General features: G+C 39.3%; 1 protein-coding gene across 2 annotated transcripts in view; it reads right to left on the bottom strand.

Moving 5' to 3' along the window:
• Positions 1–8,925: 8,925 nt before the first annotated feature.
• Positions 8,926–13,152, bottom strand: part of LOC123959738 (phospholipid-transporting ATPase ID-like) — a 54,230-nt gene continuing 50,003 nt past the window's right edge. For both annotated transcript variants that reach the window (XM_046033989.1, XM_046033990.1), the window contains exon 28: positions 8,926–12,812. In XM_046033989.1, coding sequence (XP_045889945.1) covers positions 12,483–12,812 — 330 coding nt within the window. In that variant the 3' untranslated portion in view covers positions 8,926–12,482. The remainder of the gene's footprint in view (positions 12,813–13,152) is intronic.

Here is a 13,152-nt window from a genome sequence, read left to right as displayed (position 1 = left end):
TTCCCCCCCCCCCCCCCCCCCCCACACACACACACACACACACACACACACACACACACACACACACACACACACAATAACAGGAGAAAGTCACCTGAGAGTTGCTTGGCCACATTACAATTTAATTAATTTCAGTTCAGAGATTTTCTGTCAAATTATGGTTCAGAAGATGTTTTAAAAGCACTCATGGAAGTACAATTATAAGACCACTGAATACTCATCTTCTTTGGTTATACATTAGGGATGCAACTTGTGATTATCATCATTTTTACTTCATTTGCTGAGTATTCTATGTAATAAAATGAAAATAAAATTCTTATCATGTTTTCTCAGATCCCAGGGTGACAAGACATGTTCAATTGTCTTATTTAATCTCAAAACCAAATATATTCTGTTTACAATGACATGAAACAACGAAAAGCAACAAATCCTCACATTTAAGAAGCTGAAGCCAGAAAATGTTTCCTTTTTTGATTTAAAAATACCAAAAAAGACGAATCTATTAGACAACTGACTTATCGATTAATCATTGCAACTCTAAAATATATGTATGTTTGGGAGCCTGTTGAAAAGAAATACATGTCAAAATAATGTGCAACCATTCCTCAACTGCATGCTAAAGAGGCCCTAAGCACCAACAGATCTGTTTTTATCCCTGCAGTCTGACAGCCACGCAGCACACCGCCACTCTGAAACTCTTAAATGATCCCTTCTCCCTTCATATAACCATCTTTTTGAGGAGGTATCAAATGGTAGATTCCCTTAAGATGCCAGTAGCTGTAATGTCTTCAGTAATTCCCCCACTGATCTTGGTCGTAAAGTGAGAATTTTGTGCCAATCTGTGAGGCAATTAGAGAGATCAACTGAGCACCAGATCAGTGCTTCACTTATTAAAGGGCTTAGAGGAGACCAGCAGCAGCCCTTTAAAAATACAGCTGGAACACAGGCTCACTGGCCATTTTTGGGACACAGTTCGAAAAGGGAGAATTTGACCACTGATGCATTTGCTTGGTATTATCACACTTTCAGCTCTGGATATAAATAAATAAGTCAGTTGACTCAGAGACTTGAGAGGATTTTGCGGGTTATTCCAGTGGTTAGAAGCACACATTTTCGTTGCACATCTCCTCTGGCTGTATTTATTGAATTCTGCAGCTGCATTGCTTCTTCCACACTCTCCTCCTTGTTATACTGCTTGCAAGATCACTCTTGCTAGACACTAATGAAGGTTAGATGCTTGGCGTCCCCAGCCTTCAGTTCTACCATGCATGCACACCAAAGCAGTCAGTGTCAGTGACAGGATAAAGTCCCTGCTTGGGTGACTTCCCAATTTGCCAAAGCAAATGGGCCTCAATTCAATTTGGAGCCGGACCTGGAGTACAGTCGGATCAAAAGCCTCTCTGTCTTTAAGCGTGCAAGACACTACAGTGCTTTGGTAATATTGTGGTTTTACACTCATGCCAATAAAGCAATTACAGTGCAGGTCATGCCACTGTAATCAAGCCAATGAATACACAAACTCGCCAGTTAATCATAAACTAACTGGTTTATCCTAAATTAAGTGAAAGCATGTAAAGATAATACACCACATACGAGTGATCCAAGTCAGATTCAGCAAACTGTGTTAACTGCACAAAATAGCCATTAAGTTCTCATTTCAGCTTGATGAATGTGACCTGTTCATGAGTAGGTGCCCATTTGTGAGTTTTGATCATTAGCATAATCACCATCCCCAAACTGCTATAAAAGGTCACCCGTTCTGTGCAGTTTGTGGGCAAGTTTCATTCATTTAAGTGTTACCCAAAAGTAAGAAGAAAGTAAGCAGCCTTAGGTCCTGAAGATGAAAACAGAACAAATTTAGCTGTGTCAGTACCGGCATTAGGGGACCCAAAAAAGTGAAAATATTAATACAGGCATTCACTTTGTGCCATTAAAGCATAGCCGTACTGTGAGAGAAATGAAGAAGTGACGGTTTGACACTGAAAAAATCCACAAAGTTCACTTAAATCACTCGTAGATACGAATTATGAACAAATGTCTTTGTATGAGAGGTTACTGCGTGAGACAAAGTGCATGCCTTTTTTAACCAATGCAAATAAATGTCTCTCGCAGATGATTATTCTTTTGTTTTCACAAGTACATATTATCGGATGTATTTTCAAAAGTAGGCGGATACTTAATATCAAGTGTATTTGCATCTATAGTGTTTTGTAGATTGAACAGGCTATCAAAAAGAAGGTTACATGTATTTTTCCATATTATGCAGTAGCCATGAGCTCCACCCCAGTCATGCATAATTCTGCTGTCTCATAAAAACATGAAATCCTTCCAAAAACAGACTTGTGCAATACTCTATCTGGGCTGTTCTCCAGTGGAACAATCTCAAAACACCAGATCCATGGACGCCTTCATTACAGAGCCGAGATGCTTTTACAAAAAAAAAAAAAGCTACAAAGGTTTATCTAATTTCAGTTTCCCAAATGTTGAAATATTAGTGCACACTAAGATGGTAGACAACCCAATTTAAAGTCTTTACTCTCCTAATCAAACTACAATAGAGACTGGATCCTGGTGCTGGAGCGACGACCAAATGAGACTATCACACTCACGTAGCCGTCTCTTTACCTCCAGCCAGAAATTCAATCCCATTACACAAAGCTCCCCAATCTTCTCTATTACCAAAGTAGCATAGTGAAGCAGATAGAGCAACTTCAGCTCTCCCCCACAGCGCTGGAAGGTGAGCGCTAAATGGAGAAGCAGTGTTGCCAGACAGGCCCTGGAGCGCAGAAAACAATTGGTTGATTATTACCCAACACAGAGTACATGTGTCACTTTGATAACCACAAAAAGATCCATTTCCATGTTTCCGACTGAGAAGGCGTCTGTGTCTGTGCCGTCCATTGTGGGGATAAATGCCCACACCCTTGCTTGTGGTATTTCTACCTTAACTATAATGCAATGTACTTCTGGATCTAAGCAGCAGTAAAGTTAAGCGGAAAACAAGACAGCCCCCGGTTTTGACACTGTGGTTTCATATTTAACAGAACAGCACAGCAAATCAAGGATATCACTCACTCTACAGCCCTCAAGAACCAAAACACCAGTCTTGCAAGATTGTTGTCTACATTCACCCTCTTTTTCCCCCCCATTGTCAAGTGTTAACTTTTGACCAAACACCTTCTGGTTTAAATGAAACCAGGCTGCGCCAGGATGTAAATCCTCTCCCTGTAAAAGATGTACAATGACACCGCCTGCCCCCCTGCTGCAATAAATCTCCAGGAAGAGGCAGCTACAGTAACAGACGCTAACCTCTTCATCACTGACAATGATGCATTTATGCACTACGATTAATCAAGAGGCTATCAGATGCACTGACAGTGGGGGGATGCGTGTTCTGGGGACTACTCAAAAGGCATAGTAAGTGTGCATGCTTGCTTGCTTGCTGAGTGAGAGCACGCAATAGTGTTTAATCACTAAACCCATCTGTATGCAGAGTTGTGCGAGCAGCATGGCATGAAAACATATTATACACTATAATGTGAACACTCTGGGTAGATGGGTTAAAATGATGTACCTCAATATAAAGATTAAATACATTTTGGTATAAAAATAAAGATATTTTCCCACCCTCCTTCACACTGCTCTGCTATTAAAAAGGGGAAGTTCATGCGCATTAGGAATAAAAATAGACCTCAGTGAAACTCACCTGCCCAGCTCGTCTCCAATTTCATAAAATTCCTCAACATTTTCCTGATTGAAAACAGTCATGTTGTCCAGGCACTTCCTCCCTTTCCCCCCGACTGCAGGCATGTCCTCCGAAACGCTCCTCACAGCGGCACCATCCCTACCAGCAGTCCCCGGGCTGGGCTGGGTTACAGCCAACAATCCTCCTCATGTTAGAGCTTCCAAACCAAGCGAAAAACAACAGGGATGGGGAGGGAAACAAAAAAAAAAACATTAGACCTCGACTGTGAAACCGGACTGCAGTTGTTGGGGAAAGGTGGGTTCAGTCAACAAAAGGAAACTGACTGAGCGATGAACCTGCACACCTCCGGGGCGACGTCACGACTCCTGGAGCTGATCTTTCCTCTCAGTCCCGACTATCTCTTATCATTTTCCCGGGCGCCCGTTTGAATTATTGGTCTATAACAGCTGCCAGGAATAAAGATAATAGTAATATAGCCATACGTATGTCACCACCGGCGGGCTAGGAATGCAAATAACCCCGTATGAAAGCTTGGTGTAGCCATGGGAAACACGCTAGCCTACTCCTCCTCCTTTCAGACCAGTGAGAAAAATGACTGCTGAGTAGTCATATTGTTCGCCTATCTTCTTTAAATAACGACCTGAGGGGACCCGTGACAAGTGTTTAACCCAGTTTAACTCTGTACTAAAAAGTCACATCCCAAAAAAACTGAATTAAAAACCAAACCGTGAAGCTTTGCTTCAATTAAAACCACGTCTCGCCCCTTTTATATTCCCGTGCAGTATGAAATATTCAGAATCATGAAAATTAACGTTAACATTAACGTTAGCTTGTATGTTTCCCGAGCGTTACTGCCCCTTTCTTGGTCCGAAAACTGAGACAAATTGTTTGAGTACACTGCAAAGTATCTTACAGTTTGCCGGTGTGTGTTCCGCTGCCAAATGTAGCCGAGATTTCATGCGTTTTGTGGGAGCCTGTGACCCCGGTTTGGCTCACGGAAGACAAAATGCTGGCTTGAACGGGAGAAATCAACGTTAACAATGTAAGGCAGTCTGGTCCTGGTGCTGCGTTCAACGTCTATGGGAAATTGTGCAAGACATGTTGGAGCGACTCGTGTTCGATAGAGGACACGGCTTGGACAGTTTGCGCAATACGGTACACTTAACAAAGCAAACGCCAGACAATTACAAATTGAACAAATCCAGTGAATTGCGGTGTCATGCCATATTAAATCGCAAAAAACGTTGTATTGTGTATTAGTCTAATTTTTTTTTTTAGCGAAACAGTCTTTTTCAGCGAGGAAGTTCTAATTTCCGTCTTTTTGCGTGCCGTAAATGCAGCATCATGTATCGCTCGCAGGAGGGCAGCAAAGCTTTCACTTTTATTGTAATCACAGTTAAGCAGATAACTTGTACTTGGCTTTTTGTCATTGAAATGTTAATTGTAATTCAGCTGTTTACTTTATTTTGGGAGGTATCATATCCACAGTATCTCTAGAGGTCTAAGGACAGAGTATGTTGTATGCTGCACAGATTGTAAAGCACCCTGAGGTAAATTGCGGTTTGTTATATTGGGCTGTATTGCCTAAATAAAACTGACTTGACTTGACAAAGCAAAACTGTCAAAGTACAAGAAGATTTCTTTACTTTTATAATGAATTAAAATGTTACAGCAATAATGTAGGACCAGAGCTGGACTCTTGGCAATGTAAGTTCATTATGTTGGCATGTTTTAATTGTTTTTCTGCACTTCTCTGGTCTTTTCACTGTTAAAGAATAGATCTTCATCTTTACTGTTGATATATGATATTGAATGCTTCTCTGTAATGCAATCATACTGAAGTAGCCATACAATATTCAGCCAGAAAATCAAGTCATCATTAAATTATTGAAAGGAAAGGAATATTTAAAGGTAACATTAACTTTAACCTGTAACTTAACTTCAAGTTGTGAGTTTTCTGTTGCAACATCATGCTGATCAAGATCTTTAATATCCCCAATGATGGCATGTGTGTATGAGAATAGATGAAATTATCCATCCATTTATCTATTGGGCCATTTGCTAAACCACTTATTACCTTGAAGGGATGCGCAGGGATGGAGGCTATCCTGGCGTGCACTGGGAAAAATGCAGGATACACCCTGGGCAATTTACTGAGAAACAAACTTTACAAATTAGAGCAGGAGGCCCCTGCTGACCTTTCATTCTCAGAGACTCGTTATGACTTTGATTTCTTTTGTACATGCTCAGTCAAGGTGAAGTGTAAAACAGTGTAACCATCATATCTTTATATTTTTAACATTGCTTAGTCTATAAAATGTCAGACAATTCAAAGAAATGTGAAGTTTTCAGATTTTTTACTAAAGTAAACTAACAACAATGCTAATATATAATAATATAATGTAAAAATACTCAATTACAAGTAAAAGTCCTGCATTGAAAATGTCACTTTAGTAAAAGTACATGTGTATTGTTAGCAATATGTACAGTATTAAATTTAAAATAGTAGAAATAGCCCGTTTGAGTGTTGGTGGAGCTAATTCTAACTATTTTCAATTTCTTTATTTTACAAGAATAAAGCAGCAATGAATTAGTACAGGTACTTAGTTACATTCCCCAACTGGTGAAGACCAGCAGCCCCCATAATAATGAGAAAATGAGAAAAGCACCAAATACTCACATTCGAGAAGCTGGAATCAGCAAATGTTTGGCAATTTTGCTTGTTTAGTTATCAAAATTGTTAATGTCAATGTCAACTTTATCAGCACTGTAGAGGGAGTGTGAACGTTAAGGCAGCGCCAATCCATGAAGAGATTTTAAAGCTAGCAGTAAGATTTCAAAATCAACCCTGTAATGAACAGGAAGCCAATGGAGGGAGCGCAACACAGGTGTAATGTGGTCACTCTTTCGCTTTCCTGTCAGGTGACGGGCAGCAGCATTTTGGACTAAATGCAGGCGCTGAATGGATGACGGGTCTAGGCCCACATACAAAGAGTTACAAAAGGTCAGGAAGTTATGAAGGCATTAATCACCCTCTTTAAATCTTTAGGAGGAAGATAGGCCTTTACCATGGCTGTAATTTTCAAATGAAAGAAGCAAGATCTAACAAGACACAGCACTATTGGGGGTGAGACCTTCTTGCCTTGAAATTATGTAACTGTTTTAATTCATCATAACTGTCAGTGTAGATGAATAAACACACACTGTGACGTTGACATTCACACAGAGCTTTTAGAGTTGGATTAATTTGTCCATCCACTTTAGTGGAGCAGCTGAACCACATGATTTTATACTTAGTAAAGAAAGCAGCAAAACTAATTTCTGCCATCATGGTTTTTAGCCACACTAGGAGTCTATTGGTCGGTCCACCACTTGGTTCACACTGAAGTATCTCAACAATTAGTATGGATTAATATTAACTTTCATACATGCATTCATGGTCCCAAGAGGATGAATCCTACTCCCTCTGTGATCCTCTGGCTTTTCATCTAACGCCACCAGCAGGTCAAAGTTTTCCCTCATCCTGTGCTGTAAAACTTGATACACCCTTTCATGTCCCTCTCAGGAAGGACTATATTAGCTTTAATATTCCCTTAATGTTTCCTTTAGCAACATCATCAGGTCAAAATTAGTGATTATCGATTAGTGCATCGATAACATGTTAAACTGGACATTAAAAACATTATACCTGCATAAATAAAGGTATGTTAGCAATTTGGTTACACCTTTGCACCAAACTTCCTTTCATTTTAATCTTCTTTATGGTCACAAATGGGCACTTTTGTCCCTCAGATGGAGCACAGTCAAAGCTCTCTAGTGCGATACGATGCTCATTTTCAGCCACAACATCTGGATGCCTTTTATGCACAGCTGTTAGCATGATGATCAGTACAGGGCAGTCTCATAAATCACAAACTGCCCGTGTTACTTAATGTGTATGTAAATAATAAATGGATCATGTACTGTTTGAGCCACAATAAATTCCCCCACTTGTTGTGTTCTGCAGCACAATGAGATTGTTTCGGTATTACACAATAACTGGAAACATTAGGCTGGTGTTGTGTGGTCTCAGGGATGTTTCTGCTGTGGTGTAAAGAGTATTTTTTATATAGTCTATGGTTATTACACCATCTGCTGGTGACAAGCTGCACCCTTATTAAACAGCACGTATCTGACAGCAGTCACACTGCTTTGCTGTTTGGACAAAGATTATGCTTCACAAAAAAACATAATTTTGTCTGAATATTACATACAGTATTTCATCTTCTGCCATTTTTTTGTACAAGAGAGATGTTACTTGCAAAATCCACGATTAAATCACTAAAGCCTTATTTTGTATTGCTTTTATGTTTTTTTCCTTCTACTGACATGCAGTTGATTTTTATATGACTAATTTCTCTAACAAACTTTCACCTAATTATATTACTTAAGCATGATATTGCATTCCTCTTTTCAACTTCATTAAAGATGAACACATGGATGGATTATGAGAAAATGGGCCCCTGGGGACGGATATTTCAAAGAGTGAAGAGATATGCAGCCACCCAATCATTTTACGTCTTTTTTAGAAACATTTTGCAGGTTAACCACAACATTGAAGTGCTACTGTTGGTTGCAAACTGCACCTGGACTTTATCTCAGTTTATTTATGCTGGTCATGAAGAGAGATAATTCTTGTCCAAAGCTTCCTGCACCAGCAGGTCAACACTACAAGGTAACTCTCTAGAAAATCTAGAAAGAAAGAAAACATGTAGGGCACATTACATTTTCCAAAAGCAGAGCTTACAGTATTAAACATATTTTTATTGCTTTACTAAATTAAGTTTAACTAAGTATGCACTATAAAGTAAAACAAACAAAAATATGAAAAGAAAATACATTAAGATTTGGCGGAAGAAAACTTTTGTAATGTTGTAGGCCCTTTCATTAAACACATGCTCTGATTATGAACAGATATCAGTCCAATAGAGTGATGAGAAAGTGGGGAGGTGCCAAATAAAGCATTTTTGAAACATAAATATTCTACAGGACCTCCATAAATCACCAACATTGTTCATTGTCTCAGAGTGTCAGAACCATCGGAGGTTTGTCAGAATGAAATTATGTCATGTTTTCTTGCTAATGGATTTGAAGAATACCATTACATTCAGCCGTAGACAATAACAGCTCCATGCAGATGCACAAATAATTAGAAAATTCTTAATCAAAAAAGGTACAACTGCACATGCTGATCTTTTTATTGCGGTATAAAATTATACAAAATGGTTATCAGTAAGAGCAGTGCTAAAAAAAACACATCTTATCATCTTTGAGAAATATGTTACAGTTTCAGTCTTCAGGGCTAGAGATATAACAATACTAATATATTGATAAAAGTTTAATTATGGCTACAATTCATTTTGGACAGTACCACCGAAATAGTGGGAAAATACATGTAATACACTAGTGGACTGTGTAGTGGCCACTCTTAATGAATTTATTCTGCATTAATACTGCAGACAAAGCTCTTTTGAAAACGATTCAAGGGCTCATTTCACCAAATTGGAGCTCATGAGCTCATTATGACACATTTCATTAATCAAAAGAAATGCCATACTCGTTAGTCCCACTGCATTCTTCAAAAATATACAACAAAACTCGATTTAGAGCTTGATTTACATTTGATTTTTACAAACATGTAGCACATGTTTCTTCTGCATATTCAAACTCTTTACAGTAAATAATAACTGTGCTGTAAGTAGAGCAAAACCAGCTTCATCACACTGACCTCCAGGATCAGATTCTGTTTGATGAGCAACAATTTTACTTTAGAGTAAACTAAGACACATAAAGCCTTAAAAAGATCTTTGGTTCAGCACCAGGTAATAGTTAGTACATTCAGTTCTGGGCAACAAGTGACTGAATCGCACTGTGGTAACAGATGTTCAGCTACAAACACTGCAGTTGCTTCAACAACATTATGACGTCAAGGCATCCATCAGCTGTCTTTATAGTTTAAATTGAAGCTGATGAGTTAATAAAACCAGCATATGAATGGATACCATGAGACATGGAAAACATATGGGCAACTATCAAACATTAAACAGTATTGCTGTACAATTATGAAACCAATTCCATTTGGACTATTCTTTGAACCTTCACACACCAAATAATAAATTAAAGACTGATCTAATTTACTTACAGAAGTAGCTGTCCAGTTCTCATCCTCAGGTTGTACTAAACAACAGACATGACATTTCAAAAACCACCTGATTGTATAAAACAATATTTGTACTGGCTTAACTTTAAAACATAGCTAGTAAATTTTCCCGCAAGTTGATATTTTCAGTAAGCTGATAAAATGTTCGACGAGTAAGATGTTGGAAACAAGCCAGACAACAGTTAAGGTACACTGCCATTTATATTTGATGATTATAAATAGTTCAAGTTGATTGTCAGACATAAAGTAGCGAGCGTTTTGCTAAGGCAAATATGACTTTGAAATAAGCATGATGTGATGCACTATCTGATAAACCGGTTTTAAAATGCAATATGAATCATTATTAGCCCATGGGCATCATGTAAGCAGTCTTTTAGGGCCTGTTAACACCTGGCTCTAAAATGCGTCCTGTAGGATCTTATCACTTGTGGTCGGCTCTGATTACAGGTGCGAACACACCAAAAACAGCACTGCAGACAATGAACTAGATATTCAAGGACATGTGGACACGTGAACCCAAATGTGTTCCTGAAAGGATTAAAGGGCCATCCAGTTAACTTTGTAGTGTGTGTACAGTATGATAAACCTCCCAAACACAGGTATATGTGGTCAATTGTCCTACAGCAAACAACTCATCTGTATTTAAGATTAGTTCCTACATATACGCCGTAGTCCACTTCTCTTCCTGTTGGATGCAGAAAACATTTTTCCATTTTGTCAGTTTGCTAAAAGTCAGCAGACAAAATCAGTGGGGACTCAAAATCTGGCCTGTCACTCATAGAGCATTTAAGACACAATCAAGGTCACATAATGAACTACAGTCCCTCTAAACTGGATCTAGACATGATCTGGTGATCTACCACGTACTTTACAGTAGGCTTTAATACGGCCTTAGACTCTCAGTTGCTATAATTGGAAAACAACTCAAAATGTAAACCCAAAACCTTAAAAGTGAGGCACATTTTAGACATTTAATGCTACTATAAAGCTGCACTGTAGAAGATTTGGTAGCACTTGGTAGCAACAAGGCATCAACTGTTTATCAATTATAACTAATGACTTTATTTTTAGTTCATAAATAGACAGATTGGAAATGAGCCATTAGAAATGGCAACTTTTGGGTTGCCAGGTTGTGAAAAATCTCTTTGGCTGGTCTTTAGACCCACAGTCTAAAGACTTACAAGTAAGGTTGACAGGATGAACCCCTCCTCCTGCACAAAGCATGCTGCTATAGACTCCCCAGCAACCCTGCACAGGATATAACTTGCACCGTCTTTTCACTAGTGCTTTGATTTAACCACTTGCAGAGCATCCAGACCAAAAACCAATCATTAAGGACTTATTAGCTTTTAATGTACAAAAAATCTGGCCCAGCACCACTGTCTCTTATCAAATGACATGTTGTGGTCAAAAAAATACTTTCAAAATTATTAGTAGCAGTCCACTTAAGATAGATAATTGCACAGCCACATACTTTATGGATTCCTTTGGTGCAAGGATCCCCTTTATTAATTCCTTTCTATTCGGTGTATCTGTGAAAGAAATTACCTTCATGAGTCACTTCGTAGAAAGTTGTATACATTTTTAAAATGGAGCGTTCACAGCCTGGCAGTCCAAACACTGCTGTTCATAACAGCTTCTTTCTTATCTGTTAAGGAATAATATATTTTTTCCTAACCAATAATAAACTTACCCTTGAAGTATAAAGAATGTCTCATTGCACAGCTGTACTGATGATTGTAATTTAAATATCCCTGTGTTGTCCTCTTCTGCCCAGCAGTGACCCTGGAACATTAAGTTGCAAGAGAATTCCTTCAGCACACAGTAAGAAATGAAACAAGACACACTTTGTGAAGAAAAATGTCAGGCAAAAGTTGGATGGGCCAACAATGCTGAAATATGTTTTCTTGCCGTATCAGTTTTCGACACATTTATGATCGTTCAAATGTTCAGTTATCTCCCACAGCCAAGTGACGCTACCAAAGTGCCGACTGCTTGTACAGCTTTCAAGATAGGAAAATAAAATACTTTAAAAAGACACTTTGCTGGTTACATCCTCTGTACAAAGCTCTGCTGTGCATCTGGACTATTGGGTTGAGAGAATCTGGGAAGTCTGTAAACATGATGACACTTTGTCTTTCTCTTGAAATGTTTTCCCTCTGGGTTAGTTCCTATCTGAAAATGAATCATCCTCTTACTGTTTCTAGTGACCAAAAGATTTAATCTCTCATCTGTTGGCTGAGCATGAGGCATGTTTTACATGAACACTCATGATCAAAGGATAATGATCCATATACCCTTCAGAAGCGGCAGCACTAGTTCCTTTTGATAAACTAATGCAAAATAAAATGCTTGGAGCAAAAGTCATGTACTTCTCAAACATCGTCTTGAGATGAGAGGTGAATCATGAAAAATCTTTGACATGAAGTTCTCTAGAAGTCCTGAGGAAGTTTTTCATGGTGAACAAATGGGAGTTTTCAACATCTCGGACTGCCAGAGGCAGACAGCTGTCCAGTTGGCATTATTCCTTCTCCCAAATCTTCTCCAAACACCCTCTTAAACTGAACCCACAGTCTTTCAGAAGACCGGATCTCTGATAGTCTTGTACATCTGTAGCGATGTCACCTCCACATCCGGGACCTTGGCATTCTGGGGTCGTCCTGTCGGGCTGTATCCAGCCGATCGTCCCATAGGACTGAAGCCCGTGGTGGTGCGACCCACGTGGGTGAACCCTGAAGGTCGTGACACAGCAGGGCGCCGCAGGAACCGGCCCGATGTCATCAGGTCCCCGTAGCCCTGCGCATGCGAGAAGGCGTAGCCTGAACGGCGGGAGCTGGTGCGGCGGATGCGGGTGCGTCGAGGTGGAGGGACGGGTGTTGCTTTGGCCTGTCTCACCTTGAACATCACCTGATAGTTTGGGCAGATAGTGACAAAGTCAAAATGTTGGACAGAGGAACACTTACCACTTACACTGCAGTCAAAGTTTTCTTGAAGTCAAACAAAAAACATGTAGGAGAAAATATTTTATCTCCTCAGAACCAGGGTTTGAACCCCTGTCTGGATGGATGATAATTCTCCAACATAGTGCAACATGAAATAACTGAATATTAATGGATTTTGTCATTTCTGTTGGTATTCTGTTTATTTGCAATGGACATTGGAGATAATGATATCCTGACACACTGACAGGGGGTCGTGCCTCACAGTTTGCTGTAAACCACCTTGCCTTCAGATGATTTCTCGTACA

Source organism: Micropterus dolomieu, linkage group LG21, assembly GCF_021292245.1.
Source record: "Micropterus dolomieu isolate WLL.071019.BEF.003 ecotype Adirondacks linkage group LG21, ASM2129224v1, whole genome shotgun sequence".
Lineage (NCBI taxonomy): Eukaryota > Metazoa > Chordata > Actinopteri > Centrarchiformes > Centrarchidae > Micropterus > Micropterus dolomieu.
Note: the sequence above shows the minus strand (reverse complement) of the source record. Positions and strands in the feature narration are given on the sequence as shown.